Source organism: Struthio camelus, chromosome 2 (genome assembly GCF_040807025.1).
Source record: "Struthio camelus isolate bStrCam1 chromosome 2, bStrCam1.hap1, whole genome shotgun sequence".
In the NCBI taxonomy this organism is placed as follows: domain Eukaryota; kingdom Metazoa; phylum Chordata; class Aves; order Struthioniformes; family Struthionidae; genus Struthio; species Struthio camelus.
Window position 1 is genome coordinate 2149715 of NC_090943.1, and position 27941 is coordinate 2177655.

Consider the following 27941-nt stretch of genomic DNA (forward strand, 5'->3'; position numbering starts at 1 on the left):
TCTGCTGGGCTGGTGCTCTAAGTCCCTACGCTGCTGTTTGGGGTTATTACTGAAATAGGTACTTCTTATTTAACCACATACCAGATGCACAGTGAATCCGTCCTCTGAGTCGGGTTTGGTTCGAACCGTTAAGTTTGCTCTAGTGTCTGGGCCGCCCGTGTGCAAGCGGGAGCTTTCCTGCTAACAAGAAAACATTTCATGGAGAGTTTAAAGGTGTATTTCGGTCAGCAACAGCAGCAGCATCTGCCGTTGCACTGCTCCCTCTTCTTCCTTCTCCTCCCTTGCCCTCCCTGCCCTCATGCTGCAGTGGCCTGCAGAGAGGATCAATCCTGCTTCATAAATATTTTACCAACTATCTAAATATGCATCAAAGAGACTCTTATCAACAGGTCAGAATGCAATGCCCACACAAAGCTCCTGAGATGCTGTCCGGGGAGCAAGAGACAGCCTTTCTGTGGCAGTGACTTGATGTTTATTCATTACGTTGTGGAGGGAGGTGGAGTGGCTGGTGGCAAAGGCGGTTTGCAGCCAACAGGGCCAGGTCCCCTCCTGCCATCACTGCTACCTGTCACTGCACAGTCAGGGCTTGTTACCACTCCTCAGTAGATTTAACCCAGCTTTCTCTCTGCTGATAGGGAAAAGCAGGAAGGGATGGGGAGACCTGGTGAAGGGTGCAGCGAGGCTTTATGTCCTACACCTCTTATCACTTGAGAGGGGCGTAAGAGACTCACTGCATCTCTCCATCCTTTCCCTTTCCCCTGCCCACGCCAGCCCCTCCTCCAACAAGACCTGGACTTTCCCAGCATGGTGGGTTTGAATGGAGAGGGGAAGCTCTGTGAGAAGGATGACAGCTCTGAGCTGGGGGAATCCCTCTTGGATCCCTCTTGGGGCTTCACGTTCAAAGGTTCAACCTCCTGACAGCACCCTCCCCTGCAGAGGGAGCTGATGCCCTCCACATGCCCTGTCCTCAGTCTGTTCTCATCACCTAATAATACATGGGATATCACTATGGGAGAGAAGGAACTTACATGGGCTACATCTCCCAAGTTCCAGTCACGTTTACCACTGACTGAATTTCCTCTTCTACCTCTGGCCTGCTGGAAGCCAGGTCTAATCTCCCACTAAGCACAGTTGCGTTTTTTGCTTCCGTTCACAACCGTAAGATGAAGAAAAACTCTTTCTGAGCCTTTTCTCCAGGCTTCTGAATGACCCAGCAGACACAGTGTCCGCAAATGACATTGCCTTTGTCTTTGGAGCAGGCCCCAGACACCATCCTCCCGGGCACCTCCAGGATGAGGAGGAAAAGATCCAGGCTGAAGCACAACCACTGCCAAACTACGTCTTTCCTGTTGAAGCCACCATAGGATTTTCCTGGTCCTGGTACTGCTGAAGCTCTGCATAAGCCTGAGACTGAATTATTATGCATGGAGGGAACTGCTTGCCAAGCACACTTGTTTTACTGATCCTTCCAGACTGCCAGTTATGCCATGTGAGCTGAATATTGACTATGGGCTGCTGGTCTGTGCACCCTGCATACGTGCACGTAATATCTCTTGCAGCAGGTTGTCTTTGCTTTATGCTGAATCGCTCCCTAAGCACTTCAGGAGACAGTAGGAAATCCCAAGGGTGGTTGGGTGACCATAAGTTTTGATGGTTGCAGACCCACCAGGAAAGCATTTCCACCACTTCTTTCTGCAGCTGACAAAAACTGCTTGCAGAGTTGGGGAGGGTCTAAATTTTAAGGTGCACAGCATAGAAATATCCCTGCAGCACAAAAAGGTGCAACTTTATCACTCCATCTCTGCTGCTGGGCCAATTTCATCTACTAACTTGGTGACCTTTGCAAGAAAGGCTCTTTTCCTGCCATGCGGATAGAAAAATATGGTATCAGGGCTGCCATTTTTTCCTTCCCTTCTGGGTATTAGCAAATGCGTCTATCTCTTTCCAGTCCTCTGCCTCTTTTAGGTTTACACTATTAGATGAATCCACGGTAGAAGGAAAGGAAATTGAATTAAAAATCGATCTGTTCTACCTCCTGGGAGCTCCAGGAAAGGCAGAGTCCCAACATTTCCTGGGTGGAACAGAAGGAAGAAGAAATAATAACCCTTAAAAAGGAGGAAAAGAGAGGTGGGAGCATTAACTGGACTGTAAAGATACACAGGTCACACTACCTATGTACTTAGTCAGTCGATAACAAGAAGATGGTGCGTACGACTACCCAGAGATACGACAGGTGATGTTTCCAGAAGATACTAGTGCCTGAAGGAGCAGAACTGAAACACTTTTAGAAGGGGCTGAATCTCTGGAGTCAGGTGGCTTCGTCATGTAGATTCACCCATAGGTAACAATGACCCAGATTTTTAAAAAATATCTAGTATTTTGGGGTCTGAACTTGCACCACTTTTAGAGGGCCCAAGTCTCTGAGGATCCATGTGTACGTCTGAAGGAAGCGGGCCAACATATTCTGGAAATCAGGTCCAAATTCAGAGAATACAAATGTCCTAGCTGTCCTCTTTAGACCATTTGCCTCTAGTGCAAACTGAGGTTGAATCTAGCCCCTACTACGTTCATCCATCCGGCTCCCACAGGCCACTCCTCTGCAGCGACATTATGTGCCGGCACAGAAATTCAGAACATGGCGGATGTCTATAAACACGCTGTAAAACACTACCAGTACAGTAAACACAGTGAAGATTATAGTGAGTGATTCGGTTGGCTTGTGTTAGCTGCTTTGCAGTACTCCTGTGATGCAAAGCAGCTGTCAGCTTAGTTTATTTCTATGAACAACTGTCTCATATTAGCCAAGTCTTTCTTGCCTTTGGGTCGGAGCATACCTGGGAATCTGCTCCAGTGAGTGCACCATAGGTGTGCATATAGATACTCAGCACGCTGAAGGATGTTTTCAAGATACAGACAGGCTGTGCAAGTTGCCTGGCAGCTACAGGCTGTGAATAAGAAACCTGTTGAACTGAAGCTAACTGTGGAGAATGTAATTACACAGTTAAACTCAAAGGCCACTGATGCTTGCATAGCAAAGGAAGCCCAGCCTTGCTGGAGGCAAATTGCTTTTGTTCTGCTTGAGAAGGGAAGGTTTTGTCGACAGCTCGGATATCTCCTTTTAGACAGGAACACAAACTGAGTCACACGGGTAAACAGCAATAATGTCTTACTCCATTAGATATCTCTTTCTAGACTGAAGGACTTCCCTTTCCTAGAAGACTACCATTCTGGGCTGGGCCATTAAAACAGCAAGTCAGCTTATCCTGTCCTTAAGTCATCACCATCATCGGCAAAAAACTTCCGGGAGGAGCACATTGAAAATGTAGTGATTCATTTAGGATGTGCTGTTTGTTTCCTCCTCTCCTTCCTGGAAGGAAAAATATGTGCACCAGACTCGATTGCTTTAGAGTTTCTGAATATCCTGATCATCAAGTTTATTTAATCTATCTGCTATTGGGAAGTTACTTTACAGAAGGCAGATTTAAAAAAAAAGGTCTGGGGTATAGAGAGGAAGATGGAGGTGGTGGGCTGGATGGTCTTTGGGAAGTCCAGGCCGTCACAGAACTGCTAGAAAAAGGAAGACAGGTCTGCTGAAAAGGACCATGTCTATTTTCTTACTCAAATGTAGGATTAGCTCAACTGCAATTGCTCAGGAGAGGCGTTGTCTGAGCTGTTGTAAAAATTCTCAGTGACAGAGAACGTCTCCTTTCCCGAGACACTTTATTTCACTGCCCTACTGCCCTCAGTCAGAAGGCTTCTCCTGAAGTTTAACGTGATCTACTTTGCTGTAATCTAAGGCCATTACCTCCTGTCCCTGAGGGATATGAGGAACATATTTTTTTCCCTTTCCTCTGTGCAGAAGCCTTTATGTCTTGGAAGACTGTAGTCATGTGTCCTCTTGATCTTCTCTAGACTAGACGCCTTGTCTCCTTCTGCCTTGCCTCACGGATCATGAGTTCTCTGTTGCTCTTGGGCCAGCTCAGGACAGAGCTGAGTGTCTGCTCAGATGACCTTTGCACTTGTTGGAAGGAGTTTTGTGGAAGTCGAAGAACGTTGTCTTCCTCCGATAAGGTCTTCGTCCGATGTTAAAGATTTCTCCCAAATCCTGGACTGAGGCCATGAAGCGTCCAGAAGTAAAGGACCAAGATCTCGAACTTGAATCCAGGCAGGCAGCAGAAAAAGCAGAGGATCTGTGTTTTGACCAGCCTTTGATGCCAAGGATAGCCTTGCCTAGTTCTGCAGTAGCTCACTCGGATGCTGGAAGGATTTCTCCAAAATACAGACACGTACAAGTGCGTGGCAACTACGGACTGTGAACATGAAGTCCCCTGAGCTGAGGGTAGCTGCAGTAGCTTTATGCTACTTCATAGGCCTGTGGAAACCCAGCTAAGAAGTGACAATAAGTAATTGCCTGCCAGAGCGGGACCAAGTCTCCTAGTCTGCTGGACTTATGAAAAAGCATAATTCCTGGATCCTGTTACGTAAGAGGGACAAAATTGCTCATAAACAATGAAATTAAGGGGTGCCTGTAGCAGGCCTGTAGCAGCCTGACCTCTGAGTCACAAAACTTCTAGTGCTTCCTGAACAACTTGATGGAGCCTGTGCTGCCTTCTAGGAATGCTAATGTTCTTGATAAATGGATGCAGGCTATCTACATCCACGTGGTTTGAGAAGTCTTCTCCAGCCCACAGAGTCCTTTCAGGGAAGGAGAAAGCCCATTCTTCACAGTGCTTGACAGCGCATGACTGTGTGCACTGTAGAGTGACAAGGCAGTTGTGGGGCACTAGCTGAGGACAGGAGGTGGCAAGTTTGAGACATTCTTCACACAACTTATAGTTAGTCCACGGAATTCATTGCTGCAGGATGTGTGGGCATTAAAAACTTACAGGGATTGAAGACGTTGCTAGGCAAGAGTTCCTTATGGAAGAGCAATCCATTTAGGGTTTTTAAAAACAGAGACCAAAATGCTAGCTCAGGAGTGTATTGTGTGGGGACTAGTGTACAATACCCAGTGTTTGACTCTTTCTCCTGTGAGTGGAGCATTCTTCTCCTTTAAAGAGCTCTAGAATTTGTTGGAGTCTGTGAACCCTCATGACTAAATCATAACAACCAGGCTGCTTTGTTGCCTGGGAGTCGGCAGTTCTCTGACCTCTGCCTGATGGCACTTCAAAACCTTGCTTGGTTGTGATGCCCTTGATCTTGAATGCTAGCATTTTGTCCCTGATTCTGTCCAACACCACTTGATTTAGATGAAGGTGGAAGAAATACACAGTTATTAAATAGTCTTCCATTGGAAGAAGCTGCTTCTTGGTCTTTATTAAGAGGAGGCTGCATCCTGATATAGATCACTTCCCAAAGATGTTATCAATGTCATGTATTAATGGTATTTCTGTCCATTTTTATGCTCAAACTGGAATCCTTCTGCAAGGGAGGAATTCTGGTCATAGGGCAATCTTATGGCGATGAGTTCCACACATGAAACTTGCATTGGCTGAGAACCAATCAGCATGAGGGAGGAATGTTTTATTCAAATGCTGCCCTTCTTAAAAGTTCAAAAGTTTAATAGCCTTTTTCATGAGAAACGAGAAGAGATAGGATATCAACTTTGGACAAATCAAACTGATAAAGCGCACAAACTCAGTATGTTCTGCTAAGCTGACCGGGAGCCTTAAACAGTGTCTGTAAGCATTCAGATGTACTGGGAGAGGGAAGATAGTTGTTTCAGAGACACTGCTGAAACCACAAAGCTGTCGTGCATAGTTCCTGTTTTAATGATCCCTCAAATCCATTAACTGAAATTCTCTCACCCCCTCCAGGTAGATTTGCAGCAGAGACAATGAGAAAGCAGAAAGCTTTGCTGGCTAGACTCCACTCTCTATGGCGGTAAGCAGACACTGGAGCACATCAGCCGCTATCCTCGCTTCCCCCCAAGTCCTCCACTAGTGCTCTGCTGGTACCCAACTCCTTTGAATGAGTCCTGGCATAGCAGAGAGTGCCTGTGAGACGTACATCTCTATACGTGAGCCCCGTCCCCCGAGATCCTTTGCAACTGAAAATAAAGGAGCCCCCTCTGAAAAGACACCAGGAGAAATGTCTTCACACAATAGATTGTGGAGAGGGAGTGCAGGAAGATGTTATTTTTGGCTACCTGCCTACAGCAAAACCAGCCACCACTCTAAAGCCAATAGATTCATATTAGTGAATCCTGTGGGAGGCATAGGCTACAGATTTACATCATTATTAGTAGAATAATCACATTTTGAGGCCACAGATAAAAGTCTTTACTGTTAGGCTCAACATTATGCAGGCTTGCAGCAAAATGCATCTCTCCTCTGAGGAACTTATGGCCCAGGGCCCAGAACTTTGGGTGTAAAGTTGTTTTGGTGATAACTCCCTCAGATTTCACTTGGAGTCGGGTGCCTTGACACCTTCAGAGCCAAGCCTAAACAAGTAAGACTGATAAAGGATAGGAGATGAACCGAAAAAAAGGAAGTGGCTTCTTAAAGTCACCTCAGGGTGATTGACAGAGCCAGAAATAGCACACAGGTTATTTCAATGGGGAGCTATCTGTATCTTCAGCCATCTAAAGGTTAAGCATCTAACCCAGTGTGTTGGTCAAGGCTCTTTCCACAGACCACAGGAAAAACATGTAGAACCAGCGGGGGATATGTATCGCCTTACACAGGATAAGAAGAGCTATCTGACAGTGAGTGTTAGCTGGCTCTCTCCATTGACTACAGAAGAAACACCAACAAATAAATTTTAAAAGGCTGGGTGAGGTGAGATTAATTCCACCCACTGGTCTGTGGTTCAGCAGAGGCCAGCAGCATACTCACTGTCCATCTAGGCTGGTGTTCTCATGCCACAGCCTACAACAGCCAGCAGTTGACAAGGTCTTGATAAGTGAACCTCAGGTTCTCTACAGAACCATAATAAACAGTAGTATTTTTAAGTGAAAGTCAGATGATTGAAATCATGGTGGTCCAAAGGAAATATTGGCGGCTAACAGCGGTCTCTTGGCCAAAAAAATGTGGAAACTATTGAGTGAGCTGTGGTTTTCAATCTTTTTATCATTTGTGAGTCCTTCACCATTTCTAGGTGGTGATGTGGATCCTGTATCAACAGTATTAGACTGTTAGACTTCAGAGGTCTTTATCTACCTTTCACAAACCTCCCAGGAGTGTCCATGGCTGCCAGTGAAGCTGGGGAACGTAGACTGAAAATCAGGGAGATACAGCCTGAAACAGCGGGTATTATTTGTGACGCAAGATGTTTTTGAAGAATATGAAAGTCTGAGGTGTAACTGTACCAGCATTACATCTCAGCATTATATGAAAATTCAGAGAAGAGATGGCATAGACAGGGACTTGTCATGATTTCCTCAGAGGTCCCTGTTCAAGTGGATATTCTCCTTCTGGTCTTTGCAATTTGTAGGTTTTTCTGCAGCCAGGTAAACAGCTGTTTTCAGGCCTTTTCCCCAGCAAAAGCAGTTTTAATTTTATTTAGAACACCCAATTTGATTTGAAGCCCAATATTCTGGAAAGGAAGGATGAAAACTGTCAGCCTCACTGCAGTTTTGGAGGGGTTTTTATTACTGATAGCTGCTTTACAACTGCTTTACTGACTGCATTACTACAGCAGCTGCAGGTTTTAACTGGGAACGGGAACCGTCCAGAAATTGCTACGGCAATTTTGGCTATAGGTCAAAATCCACCACATCTACCTGAGCCATCCTAGGGTGAGTCCCTCCAGCTTAGGCAACAGAGAAGGACAGACCTTGGCTTGTGATTTAATTCAGGCCCAAAATGCAGGGTTTTTCTCTTTCCGAAGAGGCATATCCCAAATCACAACATGTAAATTCAAGATCTGCTAGGTCTGAATATCACACAAATGCAACAGAACCCCAAACGCTGGAGAAATGAAACCAATTTTCTTTCAAAGCATTTGCAGAAGAGTACCTATTCATATACGAACAAAGAAAGCAGCAATAAACCCCAGAGGAATAAAAACACAAGGGATTAATATTTTCTTTTAATTTCCCCTGACACTTTCCTCCAGCACACAGTGACTGGCTAGATGATGAACATGAAAGTCAGCAAAACAACTTCTCCTTTGAAACTCTAAAACTCTTCAGTTGCCTACTCCTTCCTCCCACTTTGACAACTTCCTCCATGAGATGACTTGCTGAAGGACGCTCACTAAGGACATAATAGTATTTTTTTTATTTATTCCTTCCCTACCCCTCAAGGATGTGCGCAACCAGCCATGCAACAGGTCTGCCTCTTCTCATGGATATTTCTGGTGTTTTTGTAAATCTGGTTTTCTTCACGCTTTGGCTTCTGGAGCCATGTGCTGGGGGATGCTCAGCTTGCATTTAGAATAAAAACAAATGTTTGCCCTCCTTGGCAGCGGAGAGAAGCTGGAGATGATTGTTTCTAAAGTTCCAGAACAGGAGAAGGAAAAAGAAAAGAAATCAGAACTTCTGCTTTTTGAGAAGCCCATAATATTTTAAGCAGCTCTGGTGATTTTGGAAATTGTGTCCAGCTGTGATCACTCAGATGGGCTGTTAAGGCAGGGTCTCCATTCCCTGCAGCACTGGGTTATTGCTACCTGCCACCCTCTTTGGTTAGGAGCACAGAAAGATGTGTGTGGTACTGCAGAGGCTGACAGGTTTTTTTACATGACGGGAGGGACAAGAGTTGTGCAGTCAATTGCTGGCATCAACTGGGAACATAAATTCAGAGCAGGTGGTGTTCACACAAATTGGGAAGCCTCTGAGAGCATCCTGCTGATGCCTCAAACCATGATTCCATAAACACGATAACAGTGTTGTTAAAAAAAAAAAAAAAAGCGAGGTTCGCCTAAAGCCCGTGGTGGCAAAAAGATGCAACAATAAAACTACAGAAACAGAAACAGGTAAAGAAGAGACAAAAGGGGGAGGAAGCCAGTTTTTAGAAAGATGCAATGCTGAGCTCAGATGCGTGAGCTTCACCTCTGAGGGACTGCCTGGCTTCCCACTTGAAAGTGGCTGAGGGCTGCTTGGAGAGACCTCATGCAGAAGAAGCTTGTGTCAGTCTGCTCCGACAGTACCTAACAGACAGTCACCATCTCTGTTCTGCTTCTGTCCAACCCAGAGATTCAGCTCCCCTCTTTACGGATAACCACAGTATCATGATCTCTTCTGAGCTCAGCCTCGTGAGAGTAGGGCAGAAATCAGCAACTTTAGGGTGCAACTCATCTGCTCCACTGTAGGTGCCTTCTGCGGGATCTCTGCTGCCTACACAGGGAACTGGGGCTGGCTCTGTCTCATGGAGATGGAGAGGCTGTAGCTTCCAAAGGCTGATGAGATCCAGCTTATCTGACTTCCAAGCAAGCCCAACAGCATCACAGTCATCTGCCCCATGCTCGCTCTGGGGACACCCGCCTCCCTCCAGGCAGCAGAGGGAGAAGGAAAGCAGACCTTCAGCTAGCCAAGGTGTCCATGCAAAAGCTTCACTGCGCACCTAGGTCCCAGGCATGGAGAAACGCGGACCCTTCTCCCTCCTTACACTCCCTGCTCCTCCAGGCTCATGCATTTGCAACATTGTAACGCTGCAACTGCAACACTGTAACAGCTGTAGCTGCAACATTGTAACAACTGCAAATTTGTAACACCTGACAGCACCCAAGAGCCGGAGGCACCTAACTCCTCTAGGGCCCTCACTGGAAAGCAAAGCAGCCTTGATCACGGGACAATAAATGAGGCAGAAGGCGCCCTGTCTCCTCTGACCTGCTCTTCCCAGGAACAGAAATCCCATGGATTTCTCTCCTGACTTCCTAGCCCAGCTATAGGGCCTGTCTTCCCACCCTTGTCTGCCACTTCTCCTGCCTGGTTGGTGTCATTCATTTCACGTGCTCTCATACCCCCGCTTTCTTGCCAGTGCCTCTGGGAAGGGCACTGCAGCAAACTCCCTGCACAGGAGATGGACAAGACAAGGCAAAGGATCGGCAGGCGGGTTATAAAGCCGGCGGTCTTTGCCTTTCACCCTCATGCAGGAAGAGCGGCCAGGAAACCCATGCAGAAGCTTTCTCCCTTTCTCCCTTTCTCTCTTTCTCTTTCTTTCTCTCTTTCTCTTTCTTTCTCTTTCTTTCTCTCTTTCTCTCTCTTTCTCTTTCTTTCTTTCTGCTTTTTTTCCCTCTCTTCCTTTTGCCTTTCCTTTCCCTCCCCCATTGGCGCTTGCCTCCCAGGCCTGTCACCCGTCTCCCCCGGCACCGATTCCTCCTGGAACGTCGCAGATCTGCTCTTTCATGAGCAGTGTGTGGTATTATGACTCTGGCAATGCTGAGCCCTGCCAGTACGCCTCAAACCACAGGTATCTGACCCTGTCCCAAGCCCCATAACATTGATTAATGTCCTGATTCAGGCCCCGATAGGGCCAGCACCAGCTGTGGCTGAGGTAGCACACCACCCCGCTCCCCTCTCTCTCCCTTCCGCCTGCGCCCTCCCAGCAAACCCCTCTCCCTTCATTCAGGGGGATCCATTCCAAAAAAACCACCCCGCGGCAACCGCGGGAAGAGAGCGAGGGAGCTGCCAGCGGAGGCTGCGAGCCGCGCTCCGACGCGGTGCAGTTACAACAAGGCCAGCTCTGTGATTATGGCACATTAAACCCTCAGTGCGGTGCAGCCAGCTCCGGGGCATGACGTCTTCCCCGCTGCAGCCAGTCAGCTCAGGCATCCCCCTTCCTCTCCCCCTTCGCCAAGCCCAGGAGGGGACGCGGGGGTAAACACGCAGCGGAGGGGAGACACTGGAGGACTTGACATGCCGTTCACCTGGCGCTGAGGGCAGCCAGGGCCTCGGTGCTGCGGCCGGGAGTGGGGAAAGGCGCGCCGGGGAGGAGCAGGGCTGGGCCTGACGCGCTGCGAGAAGCTGCGGTGGTTGCGAGAGTGCTGCGTTCCCTGGCTGGAGCTGGAGGGCGAGGAGGGGAGCTGGTCCCGTCCCCCTCCATGCCAAAAGCACAGGCTGCCACCGCTGCAAGAGGCCCTGGGGCCCAACGTTCCCTGCAACACGTTGCAACAGGGTACCCGCCCGTCATCCCGCGGGGGCAGAGACATCTCCACGCTCCAGGGGCACCGCGTGGTGGCTGGGAGTCGAAGTCTCGACACGGCCCCATCTCGGCGTTGTCGAACCTCAGATACTTCCTGTAGCAGGGATTGAACTGGGCGCCCGTGGAAGTGGACCTGCTGCAGCGTGGGACAGCAGTTGATCCCTGCCCATGGGACCATATGAATGTGCTAAACCTGTGCAAGAAAATAAATCCTCTGAGGCCTGTTCCCTGTCCCCTTGACTTTGCCTCCATCCGTATAACTACTTCCCAAAGGAGGGTGGCCTCATCCACACTACCTCCTGTGGTGCACAGTGCCCCTGAATTGTGCCTAAGCCCTATCTGGAGTCATGCAAGCTGGCAAGGGCTAAAAATATGCTGGAGAGCACACATAACATTTTGGACAACTGCAGGGTAGTACTTCAGCCCGTGGTCTGGCTATTTTTACTTGCTAGTGAAGGCAAAGCCTTGTCAGCTGGGAGTTTCTTTAGGTAGCGCCAAAGCGTTGCCTGTTCCGTGTGTCAGGGTCTGTGATGGGTTGGACGAAGAGGGGAGGGAAGGGCCCCATGGGGGCTGCTCCGAGCATGGCATCCCTGAGCCATAGCACAGGTTATACAGCTGCAATGGCAGGACCTCGAGGGTGCCTGGAGAAGGAGAGAGCTTGTTGCACATAAAAGCAAGAGATATAGCTGCTTCCTTCCAGGTTGGATCTTGGATACGCTTCCGTCTCTCTTCAGGGCGAGAGTAACCAGCGGCCAAGTGCAACAGAAGGAGGTGAGAAGGCAGGGGTACAGCTGGCCATCCCCGGCCCGGCTAAAAGCACCCCAACTCCATCTCCTTCACTTCACAAAGCAGCTTGTCAGATTTTTCTCCCTGGGCTGGGGAAAGAGCCCTGGTCCTCGCTGCCCTCTCTTCCTTGGCCAATTTACTAAGAGCCTCATGCCCCATCAAAGGCATGGCCACCCTTCAGACGGGATGTGTCCTTCCTCTGCACACTCGCACACACCCCAGCCCTGCTCCGGGGTTCAAACACCAACCCCAGGCCTTGAGAAGGCCTGAGACCTTCCCCCCACAATACTCTTATCTCCATGTCAACTCGCATGTCAACTCATGGCATGCGAGAGCTAGAAATGCTCTCTTTGTAGCCCAGCTAACCAGGGATATCTGCTTTGCCCTCTTGGACACCACTGCTTTCCAGCTGGGGCCAGTGTGACTTATAAGAGGCATATGGGGTGCTGTTCCAGCAGCTGCCGTGCTCCCTTTCCCCCAGCTCATAGCATCAAGGCTGGCAGAGGAGACACAAATGCCGGGGCTTTGAGGAGTCGAGCATCCCCCTCTTCTCCTTTGGACCCCCCTCCCCCCAAGTCTGCTCACCCAATTCATTCTGCTTCACATTGATGCAGTCTTCACAAGAAACATGGGACTGTCTTCCTGGACCCCCCATAGCCTATTTTCCAACAGGAGATCCTCTCCTTACCCTAGGAAGCCAGGCTGAAAAGGCTGTGATGTGACAGTAGCAGGAACCCAGTTTGATGGCTAGCTCATGCCAGTTTACCAATCCCTTTTAGCCTCTGGACTGCAAGGAAGACCTCCCAGAACAACCAGAACAAAAACTGAAGCAAATGTCCCATCCTGATGCCTCTGGGGGTGTGAACTGCAGATGCTTGCCTGGTCCACTCTCTATGGGGTGTTAACTCTGAACCCTAAGAGGCACTTCAGTGGAGTATTCTTCCCCCCATTTCATTTCAGATGCCCGTTTCAACAGCTGAGGGTTTAGGGTCAGTGGTGTGATAAGGAGCAATGGTGCTACTAGGAGACAAAGGGGAAGGTGATGAGCAAGGAAAGCCAGAAGAGAAGCAAAGGCTACTGCCGTAGCAGCGAGCACAACATATAATTAATTCTGTTTGGAACTAAGGGGACTGATAACAAAGGCTAGCACTGTCAGTCAAGCATAAGGGAGTTAGGCATCAGCTGGGGAGAAGCAGTTTTGTGACCAAGTCCCTTAGGTCTCCTTGCACTCCCTATGGGCTCTCACCCACACACGTTCCCAGCAGCACCACTGAGAGCTATTACGTGCTGGACTTGACTGCATTTCAATTGCAGGAGGGATAGCTGATTCACATCAACGTCACCAGGAAAAACAGGAAAACTGGCAAATGGGAGGAAGTAGGCATCCACCGGACAGGCTTTGAGGGCTGGCCTATCTGCTTCTGACCCACGTCAGGCCTCTCCTCTACCCAGTTCTGTCCAAGGGTTGGTAGTCAATTGGCATTTTGGCTTGGCTTATCTGACTGTACTTAGAGCCGTTATTGTCCCCGGAAATGCTGAGTTAGGTCGGCCAGCCCCAAGCCAAGCACATGCCTGCATTGCCCCTTATGGAGATCCTTGTGTTCAGACCTGTTGGCCCAGGATCTGGGCCACATCCTTACCAGGGTCCAAAAAAAAGGGACTTGGTTTCATCTTCACCACCTGCAGCTCTCTCCCCTTCCCCCTGCTCCTCCAGAAACCTGAGTCATCTTTCACCGATGAGTGTAAATTAGGTCTATATATTTTTGGTGACTTTGAAAGGCTTGATTTCACATTCACAATCCTACAAATATATGGAAAAGGCACCTCAAGTTCAATATGTTGATCCCACTGACACTTTCACTGACACCAAGGACTGTTATGGCAAAATCAGTCTAAAAACTGGAGTGGCAGAGAAGAAAAAAAAACGATCACCTATTGCAGAGTCTGCTTTAAACACTTGTGCTAAGTCTGCTCACATCTCTTAGGATCAGAAAGCAGCCCACATCATGGTTTGGCATCCTCTTATAATGGATCCAAATACACAACTGCATTCAGCCCTGTCCTGCGGTTTGAAACCTCCTGCCTGCTAGTAAGCTCATCCTCCTTCTTCACCAGCACCATAGCCAGAAACAAGAGCAACACTCCCTGCTGCTTCATATTCCCCCCTAGATTGCTCTTGTTTAAATGCTTTCAAGAAGGCATTCATTACACAAGGCAGCCAGCCACAAAAGAAGCTACTGAAGCATGGCTGAACATGGTTTGGAGAAGCATGTGGAAACTGGGGACTTGTCATTCGACCCAGATCTCTAAATTTGCAGAAGCTTCTCCTTTCCCCTCCCTGTGCAACCCAGGGCCAGGAGGCCAGTACCAGAATGTGCCGGCTGGGCTACTCCAGTTTACCCTTTGGCTCTCTCCTTATTTCCCTTCAGTGACACTGATTGATATCAGATGAGATTCTCCTGGCCCTTCTGCAGTTCACAGGGACAGCACTGATTTACACCAGAAGAAGGCTCTGGCCCCTTGAGCTTTGTGGTTTCTGTGATGAGGTTAAGGCAAATCACAGAGAAAATCTGATCCCAGGAATGAAACAAAAAACAACAAAACAGGCTTCATTGTGGTGGTGAAAGGCTGACGAAGAAACACCAGTCATGTTGGGAAATGAATCGGAGATGAAGCTGGTACTCTGCAGTGGAATCAGATGGTGGGATGCTCCAAGACTATTTAATAATGCTGTGGCATGAGTCAGAGCAGCACAGCTGAACCCACATGCTCGTATGTATATACTTTTATATGTTTATATATTTATGTGTACAAATGTGTACATATACATGTGTATACATATATGTAACAGTTCTGGACCAAACTCTGTCTTTCACCAGCTGAGGAAATAAGGAGAGACCTCCAGGCACATTTAGCGTCTTTGGGGTACCATCATAGAGGAACTGGTGTGGGATGATCTGCAGCTGAGCAGATCCCTCAGGGATATGGGGCAACTCTGAGATGCAGGAATATATATTGCTGACATCTGAAGTCACGCAAGGGAAATCAACCCCATGCTGTTTTGCCCCCATCCAGTGGTTAGCCTGGGTAAACATTTCTAGGTCTGCCACAGTCATGGTAATTTAGCACAAGTGAAAACAAGCCATGTCTGCATTTGACATGGTGCACCAGTCCCTCTGACCACCCACCAGCATATGCTTTATTACCACGGCTATTCAGAGTGGGAAAACTTTTCCATTTCCATGCCTATAGAGCCATCTCTCTCTCTTGTTCCCTCCTCTGGAAAGAATAATAAAAGTAAACCATGTTTCCAGATGCACAGGCTCCATCTTCACTCCTCACAAGTCCTACTCTGTGCACCTACTGCACATGCAGAGCAACAAATGCCAGAAAACTTGCAGAAATGCAATGGGAGAGGTAAGTCTCAACTCTTGGTCTCCTTTCTTAACGGAAGAGGTCATTTTAGAACAAGAAATTCAGTTAAGTGTAACCTAGGGAGCACTGGAAGAAAACACAAGCTCTGAGAAAACCTTGGAGAAATCAACTCTAAGAAGCAGAAAGGCCTCATAAGCTGATGGTTCCTGATAAACTAACAATCCTAGTTTTTGAAGTTGTCTGTGTTGGTCGTCTCTTAGCAGTCCCATTTCTTATCAGCTCCCTTCCCACTTCATAGTTTTACTGAATTAGTGAAATCGCTAACCATGAAATAGATACGCTAGGTAACATTGCTTTATTGATCTCACTTTTTGAGTGTGGCCAGGAGGAACAGGTCATTTACTTGCAACCATTCTCCACAGCCAGTGTCCCAAAGCTACTTTAATTCTGGCGGTTCATGGTCTGGAAGGAGAAGTAGTTTGGGATGTAGCAGTTGAGGAGAAAGTGAAGGTGACACTGAGGAAAAGCAGGAGTTTGGACATGAAAGTGGGATAGATGGAAACAGCATGCAAAACCCATGGAAATCAGTCCACCGATTTCACTGAACTTTGGGATTTGCTTTGTATCCTTGAGAAGCAAAAGGTCATTTGCTCCTGGAGGCATCCAGCCATTTCCTAAAGTGCTTTAAACCAATGGATCAACGAATGCATTAGCCTGCAATTCAGGCTATGCTTTCCTACATCTGAGCCAAATGAGGACCCCATCCGTATCACTAAACGAAAGGGACTGGGGACCGTTCTCAGGTAGGAGGGACAAGAGATAGAGGTGCTATCTTTTTTCTGTAATCAATGTACCTACAGTAAGTGGTCTGGATACAACCTCGTGTGCCTGCTAGATCAGTCAGACACACTGTTTTCTCCCTTTCTCTGCTGACATGGCTCCTAGGCCTAGCGTGCAGGATGAGCTGAAACTTTCCTGGTGTGCTGGATTGCCTCAAGCACCCTAGGCCACTGAGTGAATAAGTGAAGGTAATGAGATGACAACTAAACGACTTACCAGTGGCCCGAAACAGTGTCAAGTCCCCCAAGCCCCACAGTGGGTCTCATTACTCAGATCATGTGTCTTCTGCTACATGCCCAAGAAATGGTACTTCACTACCATCTGTTGCTTCTCACAAACTTGCTCTTCCCTTATCCCTTGGCAAGCATTACCTAAATTTCTCATACCACTCACTTTTCTGTTCCAACATACAGGGGAAAAAAAAAAGTCAGATCCTAATCCAAAGTTCAGGGCAGGCAAGAGAAGGTTTTCAAAGGACTCCTGGTGACTTTTAAAACCTGCCTTTACAGGTGCAATTAAGACTGTTTCTTTCTCTCCGTGTGGCAAGACCAAGCAAATAAATAAATACACTGAAATGCTTGGAGAGAGGGGGAGACTAAAGTAAAGATAACATCGAGGAACCCTGATTAGCAACAGGGTTAGCTATGTGAAAAGTGAGATAAGCAGCCTGCCTAGGGGTGCTGAGACAGCAGCTCCTGCCTCCAGCCCTTGCCCCAGACACGGATTTAGGAGTCCATCTCTTTTAAAGGGGGCTAAGTCTCCTTTTGGAGAACTGCTCTTATCTGGCAGACGGCTGATATCTGAGGTCGTTACAGTGGAAAGCCTCGAAGACACCAAACACCTTTGGACTTTGAAGGCTCATTTATTCTGCACTTTGATAGGGTCAGAGAGGTTCGCATAGGCAAGATGGCTGTGCTGCAGAGTCCTGCCTGGTGCACACCTACCTCCATGTGATATAGGTGGAACGATTTGACCTGACCACTTCACCGTTCCCACAAGCTGCAGTCCCTGAAGCAGGCGAATAGGTATCATCTGTGCTGTACCTCAGCTCGTCCCTGCCTCTTCTGAGTCTTGGGGGCCCTTGCTTACTTCTATATAGCTAAACAAGAGGGCCAGGTCCTGCTCTCTGACCCTGAAGCCAAGTGGCACAGCATACCTCACATCTAAGCGCATAAACCCATTTTCCCCTAAAAGCAAGGTGGCTGTATCTAATCACCCCGGCCTGCGCTATCCTGAACTGTACCTGGGCATTATCTGAAGGACTACTTATCTGCTCAGACAAAAACACTGCCAACGAGTGTGCTAACGATTAAATAGTCTGGATGACTGAGGGGAAATTCAGAGGTAGCACTGGAGTCCACGCTGAGATCACCTGCGGGACCTATGGCTCACAGTGCCATTCATGTGTTTATTGCTTAGGAGCAGGAGGTACAACAGGGTGCATTGCAGACATAATAAGGTATGTAGGCCTGTCAGGAGGATGTGGAGGGGACAATAAGGAAGGAACAGGGTAGGAGATCATCCTGAGGCATTTATGAGCTGAGAGAAAATGTAACTCAGGAAGAAAAGAATGATTACCTTGATGAACAGAGGAGAGAGACAGAGCCAACATCCTGCACTGAGCGTGGGGAACTATGAGCAGAGGGATACTTGATCTGCTGGGACACACAGGGCCCAGGGCAGTCATGGGAGTCCCATGCCGTGGGTTTGGCGTGGAACTGGGAGCAGGTGAATGTTTGCTATTCGAATGATCCAAATCCTGCAGCATCTCTGTGCATCCAGCTTAGATCTCCCAGGGTCTAGCTGATCACCTCACAAGGGTGTTTGAGGAGGTGCCAGGGAGTGAGTGGGAAGGTGAATGAATGAGTGTGCATGCGGTGGCCAAGCTGAGCACTGACTTCCGAGGAGCACAGATAACGGGTGTCCATGAAGCATCTGTCCTTTGATACAGGAATGAAGTGGAGAAGAGAAGGCAGTTGCCTCCAGGGGAACCGGCCTCTGGACCTGAATGTGCTCTTTGGGGTTTGCTGCAGCTGTGCTGGTGCAATTCGAAGACCCAGCAGTGACTGCTTCCTACATTTATTTTCTCTTTTCCGTGTGAGGATAGATTCCTACCAGATCAGTGAGTTGAGTCAGCTCATGGAGGAGTATATATGGTCAGCAGTGTGGCGGGAAGGAGGAGAGTTGAGAGTAAGTGGGACCACACTTTTCTGAGATATTATGTTGGCTTACTTTTAATGTGCCACAGAAGCAGGCAACCACAGTCCTGCTGCCTGTATTCTGGGTCTCATCCAGGCCCAAAATGGAGGGCTGTTCCAGCAGGGGAGCGAGGTAACAGGCAGATGGGCAGGAGAGAACTGACCTCCTCCCCTTGATGTCACCCCACCTCAGGTACAATGCAGCGGCATTTTAAACATTTTGCCCTCATCCCAGGGATAGTAAAATTCAGTTTTGCCTGGGCTACTGAAATGCCTTGAGTCAGGTACTCTGAGAGGATGAGAGGGAAAAGGGACAGAAAAGTCTATATTCTGCTTTTCTGGATGAGGGGCAAAAGACATGGCCGGAAAGATAGGTCAGCCTTGCAGAAGTTTTCAACAACTGAGCCATCACCTAAGTGTGGTCAGAAGGATTTGTGTTACGGGAGGATCAAAGTACGACCTAACGAAAGTGTGCGATCAGTCCTAATTCTCCATTCCAAAAAATCGGATTTCTGGCAGTCATTCCAAACCGGGCCTCAAAAAGTAAGGAAGACCCCTAAAACACAGACCTCCTCCAATCACTGCAAAGGGTTAGCCTGGCCGCATTAGAAAAAAGGAGTTAAGGTGAAGCCAGGTACATCACGCAGAGATTCGATGTTTTTTCCTGTGACATAGGGCACGAAAGCTTAGGGCCAGATCCAGGCAGGATGTTCTGCTGCGTTTCAGCACAGTGACTTCAACGCTGAGATAAAGTCTGCTTGCAGCCTCAAATACGCTAGTGACTATGGCCTGAGAGCAGGCCATACGACATGAATACATACGCTTGAAGGCCTCACACAGCATCCCACCTAAGCTGCCTTCTGCTGCCCAGGTGCTTTCTCTGCCTCCCCACGAGATGCTTGGTATCACTTGCTGCCCTGCTGGTGCATAATCCGAGAGTCTCCGCATCTGAAGAGGCTGCATTTCACCTACGGCAGGACCTGAGCAGGCAGGCTCTGCTTGCTCTTTGGCAGAGAAACAGCCCACCCAAAAGGGTGGGAGATTGCCGCCGGCCTCTCTGATCCTGTCCATGTCAGAGGGTGAGCGAGGGGGTCAGAGGGATCAGAGTTCAAAAGGCTGGAATGAGCCCTGCAACGGTCGTGGGAAAGGGGGAACTGCACAGTCTAGTGAGTAGGTAAACGTATACTGGACTTCATTCCCGTCTCCCCACAGTGGAGGCTGAGGATGGAGCTGCTCAGCGCTGGGGAGCTGTGCCCATGGCACGCTGATGCCGAGCCCTCTGGAAGGGGAACCAGATCCCGGGAAGAGGTTTGACTCCGGGGGAGCCAGAGTCCAGCTCTCCCATTCCTTCCTCCTGCTTCTTAGGCACAAGGGAAATTCAATGCCTTGACAGCTTAGCCGAAGCCAGAAGTCAGGGGTAGCTCTGCCACTGACTCCGGGGGCCAGGATTTCACCAACCTTATATATTTCAGTGCCAGGTCATGATTTCAGAGCCCCTTTCCAAGCAGAAAACCACTCCTTCTATACTCTGCTCAGGGACCAGGAGAAGGATGGTGAGTTTTACTTTCAACTAGGGCATGAAGTCAGATGATTCCTTCTGCTTTTAGTCTGATTCCTAAGAAACTGAAGCCTGCCGGACTGCACGACAGGTATGTGCCTATGCCTTCTACCCAAATGACTCCAGAATCAGCCCCAAACAGCTCCAGAAACCAAGGGCTGACTGCAACTGAATTTCATCAAAGGGGGTGAGCGGCGTGTTCCTGAGGGAGCCGGGAGATGCAGGAGCAGCAGTTGTCTCCTTCTGAGCTGTCTGGGCAGTGGCTGCCCCTCGAGGGGGGCTGAAGGCGCACCGCACCACCGCAGCCGGATAATCCTGCTGGGCTCAAAGCACCACTTAGGGGCTATTTCTAGGAGTTCAAAACCCAAATATCAACTGTCTGGACCTGAAAAGTACACCTCAGATTACATTTTCTCCAGCCCTGACTCTCTTTCAACACAGCTGATCAGTCCCTGTTCCTATTCTCGGTGTAAGGAGCAATCACTCGCATCAAACCCAGAGCCCTCCGGTCAGATTTGCCACTGGGCTGCTGAACTTTTTTGGCTTGTATGGGATGAAATCACAACCCATGCATTAGTCTGACATGAAGGCTTGTTTGCTTTATATTTTGTGGTTGGGTATTTTATAGTCCAGGGATATCTGCTAATCCCGAAGTACAATAACAAAAATCGTATCTTTCATAAATACACGGGGCAGCGATGGGCACGCTCCCAAGCGTGTGCAGGGAAAGGAACATTTCAGACATTGTTTTCCTGCACTTGGAGCCTGCCTTTATTCAATGGAGTTAGACAGCTAGTCAGGATTTGCAGGATCTCTATACAGAATTATTTTATTGTTATTACTCTTTTTATTATTGGCCGTGCTCTGAGACAGAATATGATTAGCTTTCCCTTCCAGCTGTAAATTATTCAACTTTAAAATCCTTCCCATTTCCAAATCCATTAAGATGTGATTCTGGTCTGAGAGCGGACAAGACACAAGCTGAAGAACAGAACACTGACCAGCACCTCCTTTAGCCATCTGCTTTGCCGCGTTTAAATGCAGGACTCTCACTTGGCTGGTGACCCAGCAGCCAGCGTATCATCCTGGTGTGAACTAGGAGAATTTCCTAATTTATCAAGCCTGAGATTAAACTCCTACTGGAGATTAACACCAGTCCTGGTGTTGACACTGCTCTCTTGGGAATCAGAGCTGAGATCTTTCTGTGGGTTACCTGGCCAAGCTCGTCTCTCTTTCGGTTTATTCCTGCAAGAAAGGATATTATTAACATCTCCTGAATTGCTGGGGAAGCATTACAGCTTCTCTGTAAAACCAGAGGGAAACTTCAGCATTGCCCGAGCAGTTTGAGTGGGGCCACAGCCGGGGGAACCACAGTCTGCAGCTAGTAGGAAGGGGTAGAGCCCATCCTGCGTGTCAAAACGCAACCCTCCCCTAAGATGCAGCACCTCCTCCAAGGCATTGAACACTGCTGAGATGCAAAATCAAGTATAGAAACTAACTCAAGCCAACTCCAGGACAGCAAAGCGGGGTCCTTTTTGCTACCTATTTCATATCCACACATGGACCCACTTACCCAGGTGGGATAGCCCATGCGGAGCTCAGCGGTCTGCAGCCAGCTCAGGCTGGTTCCCACATCTCAAAATGGAGCTATTCTGCCCCAAAGCCCTGCTGCAGCATCTCAGCAGGCTGGTGGCCTTTTATTAAATTTTTTTTTCTGCAGAGTAACTCCTCCAGTGACAACTGGGTTGGGAGCTGCCAGGTGTAGACTGGCGGGGCAGGGAACTGGTTAAAAGCAGAACCGATGACAGAACAAACCATAGGTTTTTTGGCTGGGAGGTAGAACATGGAGAGGTCTTTCTGCAAGAAGATTTTGCAGTGCCTTTCATATAAAAATGTAGTGCCTGCATCTTAGCTTCTCCCGCGCTCTGCTGATGTCGATTCCCACTTTTAAAGCTCCTTTTGCACACACCATCTTTTTAAGTCTACATTTGCAGAGCTTTCAGGCTCAGGCTAGTCATGCTTCCTTGGTCCTTGGACCAACTAGTAGAAATAACCCAAATGTGCCCCCTCACTCTGCCGGATCTCAGAAACAAAACACTCAATCAACAAGCTAAAGCCTCCTCTGCATTCAGGCAGGTGTTAGGGGAGGAATATTCCCGTGGAAATTGGGGGAAGGACTTCTCGGGATTGCCAGGGAGTTGGAGGAGAACAGAACTTCACCCGGTACTTTACTCCATGTCAGAGAGAGCAGACTTGGTCCCTCCTGGCTGCTACCTGAAAGCCCTAGGCCTGCATGTGGATCTTGCTCCCGGGGTTTGGTGGGGCTACAGGCTCACGGCGGGGAGCACAACGTCCTCACAGACAACCGCACCTCCTGAAAAATGAGGGTCTGGTTGGATCACAGTGTGAAAAGCAAGTGAGAGGGATGCATTCATCTCTGAGAGGACCCGCCACCACGGCACTTGACCGTGTGCTAAATTTCCCACTGCTGCTTCACAGTTAAAGCAGGGACGCGCAGTCGGCGTGCTCCTTGGAAAGTGAGTCATCTCACAATGTGATGCTTCATGATGTACCCAGAGATCAAAGAAACCATTTCCTACCCCCACTTCAGCACTCTCTCTGCAAGTAGTACCTTTATTATCATCTTTAGCCATGGAGAAATAAACGAATAAATAAATAAAAGAACACCACAGGGTGTTTCAGCAGTGACAGCATTAGGACACATCATGCTCTGACTGATCTCAGCTTTCACAAGTATCAGCTACAAAGCAACCTAGCCGCTAACAGCCCAGCAATTAGGGCCAGGGCTCTTGAGACGTAGGTCTCGCAGCCTCAGACAGACGAACTGTGCCCTGAAGCTCTGAGCAAGCCGGCTGCCTCCGTCGGCGGGAATCCGCCCGATCCAACCCCAGCAACAGAGGGCTGATTTTCTGCTGGGGGTGTGTGTGTGTTTGTGAAAGATCGGGTGCCACTTTTAGCTCGGCCCAAAGCTGCCATAAAGCCTATCTCTAAAATAGCTCCTTGTATCTCCATCCTTCTGCTGTTACCATCATCGATTTTTGCTTATTGCCTCGAGGAAAGAGGCATTTAGTGACTGCTATTGACAACAGCCCATAGAACCCACTCCGACCTGCTAGCCAAATATCAAGCCTATATACAACCCTTCTTATCACGCAGCAGCCAAGAAATCACCGTGCTGAAACACGCAGTCAATACTGTACAGTGGCTTTAAAGTTCATTTAAAAATCAAGAACAAGTTAGTTTAGGGAGAAAAAAACAAGGGAAAAAACAGGCTCTAGGCACCCTGCAAGTTTGTTCTCTGCCTCGCAAGCTGTTATACAGTGGGATGACATGGGTCTGACCTTCTTTTTCTGCCTAAGTGGGTGCCAGAAAGGGACACAGAGTATCTTTGCAGCCCCTGAATTTTGAGGGTGACTTCTCAAACCTTCTGGCATTTCCCTTAGCTGTTGGCGGCAGCAGGTTTGAAAAGCAAGGGAAGTGTCTGAAACGTGCACTGCAGCCTGGGCTTAAGTAAACCACATGGGGTCTCTGGTGGTAGGACCCTAAATTGGCATGGTAGAGCATCACGCTTTTTGGAAACATGACAGAGCAAACTGCATTGCGAGTTCCTCGCCCACCCCTTCCCAGCGAATTTGCCCACATTCTTGCCCTTCTTTGATTCTGGCAGAGCTATTCCTGATGTATGTTGAACTCAGGCTCACCCTGAGCAGGAGCACAGGGCGCTCGCAGCAGCTGCTCTGGCCGTGAGCCTCTCTGCTCGCCTGTCAGCGCTGCCGAGTTAATCACAGAGTTTGTGATCTGAAATTGTCCGTTTCGATGGAGGAGTATCGCTCTTTCCCCTAGCTCTGGAGAGCACACAGGTTAAAACTGAAACACCCGCTGAAAACACAACACAGCTGAGACTTGACCCCCTGACTCTGGTCCTCTGCACGTTCCAGATGTACCCAGAATAGTACCAGGACGGCAGAGCGAGTGGGCAATAAGACTGGAGATGGGCAGCGCAGCGGTCTCCTGTCTTTCTTGTCTCCTGAAGTTTGCCCAGCTCCGATTTGGCTGTCCCAAATCCCTAATTCTCACTGGTATCCACAGAGACGGGAATTTTGCTGCTGACTTCAGTGCCAGCAGGTCCGTGAAGGAAGGGGCTAGCAGGTGCCACATATCCCCATGAGCCGTGTCATGATACGGCCCCAAAGTCGACTACAGTCAGAGGAGATGCTAATCCAACCCCAGAACAGAAGAGAAACCTCATCCGTCACTAAACCCTCAGAGACTCTACAGCTAGCCTCCCAGCAACTTCTGGTCTTCTTTGGGCTTTGAAAGGTTTATCCATGCTTGAGATAGACAGTGGTAGGGATGGACTGCAATAGCGACTCTTTCCAAGGGGCTGCTGCTTCTCCTTCATCTATGAGATGTTTCCCTCCAGCACTATGCTGGATGTACTGGGGAAATGCCTACCTCAGCCCTGCACAAGGTCGCAAATAATTCCCACCAAACCCAGGGGAATGAGCCCAGCCTGACAGTCCCTGGAGCATCAGGGAGGACCTGGCTGGAGCTGGGATCGGGGTTAACCTGCTCCCCTCCAAACGCATTTCCATGCTCTTTGGACAGCAGACACCATCCCAGGTGGTGGTCATGCTACTTCCTACACCAGACGGTACTGAGAAAGGGCAGCAACGATGTTGATGCCAGGGATGGAAAAAGAAACCAAAGTGCATGTCAATGTGGTATATGCGCCATGGATTAAAATCTGATGGCTCACTTTGTATGACATTTGCCTTCACTTCTGCAGAAGGGCTTAAGAAATCACTCAAGGCTGCAGAGAGGGTCTGTAGAGCTAAGTCCCTTCCCCATCATCACCATCAAGACAGTTTTAACAGAGTTTAGCCCTTTTTACAACACTTGTCTCCCCCTGTAAAAAAAGGTCTCTATCAGTGTGTTCAGGAACAGGTGAAAATAGCCCCAGGTAGCAAAGGGTTAATACTACGTTCATTCTCTGGAGTGTAAACTATCTGCCATCCATGCACTGAGGTTTGGACTCTAAGGTTCTCTCCAAAGTTAATCTCAGAAAGGCACTGTTTTGCTGAGATTAAGCAGATTTGCAGATTAAAGAGATTAAATTAAAATTAAATCTGTCATGCTGGTGGGTGGGCCGTAAAAAGACTAAAGTTTCCCTTGACTTACTGGTAGGTGTCTTTTAAATTGTTCCCCAAATGCTTCCCTTTGCCTCCTCTCCCTGTCAAACTGCACACGTTTCTCTCTGGAGAGTTTTAAAAGTGATTCAAGCTCTTCTGGAAGCACAGACATTTTAATTTCATCTGGTGCAGCAACTCTGAGACCAGCTACACACACTATCTGCCAACGAAATAAACCATTGGTCTGAAAAACCAGCGCTCTGCCTTCTAAATCCCTGATACAGTAAATTACTCATCAAGGAAACAGCCGAACAGCTTGTTCAAGAATGTGAAGGGAAAAGATTCAGCGACTCACCAGAGCGTAGACAGAACTCAGTACGGAGCAGCAGAGGATCAAACCCAGACTGTGATAAACCAGATATGATCCCATATCCAAGAGGCTTCTTCCAGCATCCAAGATCTCTCAAGGAAGTAGGAGGACGAGAGGTCTTCCAGCGCTCCAGTTGCAGATGATTTCTCCTTCTCCTTCCCTCCCGCCCCCCCCTCCAGAATTTGTGTTTGTTTGATTGTTTGTTTGTTTCCACAGTTTTAGCCAGAAAGGCACATGACAAGAAACCCCGGTCCTTTGCTTCGCTTTCTCATGGCTGGAGATCTGGGCAGCTCCCTAAATGCAGTGTAGGAGCCCATGTGAAGCGGAGCAACTTCGCTCCCTCAGAGCTGCAGCCCCTGGTGCTGTTTGTTTTCCGTGTGCATCTGTCTCAGAGCAGAAAAATCACATCCATATGTCAAAACTGCTATTCTGTTTCCTTTTTATGAGGCAGTGGGAAGTTCAAATAATTTCTTTGTCAAACGCAAACACACAGAAAGAGAGAGAGAGAGAGAGAGAGGGAGGGAGGGAGGGAGAAGGAGTGAGAGAGGGGTGGAAGGGGTGGGAGATTGGAGAGGGTGGGGGAGGCTTTTAACCACTGCTTTATTTTTAGATCCAGTAATTTTATCTTTTAGGTTTCAGAGGGGTTTGGGGGGGGGGGGGGAAAGGCTTTTTTTCCTTCTTTTTTCGGCATGCAAACAAATCGCAAAGTCGAAAGTTAAAAAAAGCGAAAACTTGGAAATATTTTCACTTAGCAATTACCTTTTTACAAACAGTGGTACTCTTGGGGATTTTTGCTTGTATATTCCAGTGCATTTCAGCGCTCCACAATAGGTTTATTCTGCCAACCTTCCAGGTTGCAGTGTGTTTTAGTTACAAATAGGGATTTTTGCTTCTCTCTCCCTCTCTGTCTCAAAGGATCTGCAGTTTCAAAAAGCCAATTGAGCACGGCATGAAAGCGTGGGGCTGCAAGATCGCTCCCACCCCCACCCCCGCCACCCGCTTTAAGCAGTTTATTTTAGATCCTCGCTGTTAAAAACACACACACACACACACACGCACACACACACACAAAACCCAACAACAACAAAACGCTTTTCACTTACTCCGCGGAATTGTGTGAAATCCTCGCTTTTCCATTCGCCCGACCGCACGCGCACACACACAGACACACAGTCCTTGTCCCGCGTCCCCAGCACCAGTGTCACCGAAACGCGGGGAGGGGAAGGCGCTGCCTTGCGCCGTGCGCGCAGCGCCGCCGCCGCCCCGGGCCGGCCGCGGAGCGGTGCGCGCCGGCGGGCTGCGCGCTCCCGCCGCCCGCCCGCCGCCGCCGCGTACAGAAAGGAGGTAGCAGCATGGCTTTGGAGGAGGGGGGGGGGTGTAAAAAAAAACAAAGCAAAACAAAAAAACTCCAGGGACGGGATGGGGGGTTGCGTGGGGGGGGGGGGGGGAAGATCCAGGCTGGCTACCGGTTTTGGGAGCGCATCGCTCCGCCGGGCGCGGGGCTGCCGCGTCCCTATTCCTTCCCCCCCTCAACCCCTTCCCACCCCCCCGCCCCCGGCCCCGAAACCCCTCTGCCCCGCAGGAGGCTCCCGAAATTGACCAGCTTGTCAGTTTCACGGCAGCGGCGTTACTCCCAGTTTCATTCATAAAAACTGCAGGGCCAAAAAAAAAAAAAAAAAAAGGGAGACAAGACCCCCCCCCGCCGCCCCCGCTTCAGCCTCCCACCTCCAGCGTAGCCCCCTCCTTTTGGGGAGTTTTCTCGAGAAGCCGCAAAGAGCCTCCATCATCCCTTATCTTTTTTTTTTTTTTTTTTTTTTTTTGGCGTGGGAGGAGTGTTGAGGAGGGGAGGGGGCTGGAGATCGTGACAGCGATGCGACACGCGCGCAAACACGCACACGCCGCGCTGCGCTGAGGGCTGACTCATGGGGGAACTCTGGAAACCTTCGCTCGCCTCGGGTTTCTCGTTACTTTCTTTCTTTCTTTCTTTCTTTCTTTCTTTTTCTTTCTTTCTTTCTTTCTTTCTTTCTTTCTTTCTTTCTTTCTTTCTTTTTCTCCCCCCTCTCTGTTTTTCTTGCAGAAGCAGCGGATTTCTGCCGGGCGTTGGTGAGTTAGAGGGAGCTGAACGGCCGTAAGCAGGGGGAAAGAAAAAAAGAAAAAAAAAAAACAGAACGAAACAAAACCAACCAACCAAACCCCAAACCAAACCAAAAACCCTCTCTAGATCTGTCGCAGGGCAGACGGTAAAAACATCAAGTTTTCGCAGAGTGGAGCTGTGTGCATTTCTCTTTTATTTTTTGGAGCGAAGAGGAAAAAAAAAAAAAAGAGAGAGAGAGAGAGAGAAACTCTACAGTCGGTTTGTTGCTTTTTTTTTTTTTTTCACAGCCCCGTGGCTGTGAATAGGTGCCTTCAGCTAATTTTATGAAAAGGGGCTCTTTCCAAGGCTAAGGTAGAGTAGGGCTTCCTGTAAGAGAGAGAGAGCAAAAAAAAAAAAAAAAAAAAAAAGTTCGGCTCTTGATGCAATCTTTTCCTCCTCCTCCTTCCTTGCAAGCTCTCTGCCTCTCTCTGCCAGCCTCCGCG

General features: G+C 48.8%; 1 protein-coding gene across 8 annotated transcripts in view; it reads right to left on the reverse strand.

Annotated features, from left to right (window-relative positions):
• Window positions 1–27174, reverse strand: part of PTH1R (parathyroid hormone 1 receptor) — a 142807-nt gene extending 115633 nt beyond the window's left edge. Inside the window, exons 1-4 of one of the 8 annotated variants that reach the window (XM_068934051.1) lie at window positions 27090–27174; window positions 26124–26282; window positions 25350–25747; window positions 82–180 (exon numbers count right to left, since the gene is read on the reverse strand). In XM_068934051.1, the coding sequence (XP_068790152.1) occupies window positions 82–180; window positions 25350–25424 (174 nt within the window). In that variant the 5' untranslated portion in view covers window positions 25425–25747; window positions 26124–26282; window positions 27090–27174. Of the gene's footprint in view, window positions 1–81; window positions 181–25349; window positions 25885–26123; window positions 26283–26467; window positions 26641–27089 lie in introns of those variants that run through there. The other 7 variants (XM_009684145.2, XM_009684144.2, XM_009684146.2 and 4 more) reach the window with 7 other exon arrangements.
• Between the last annotated feature and the right edge of the window lie 767 nt (window positions 27175–27941).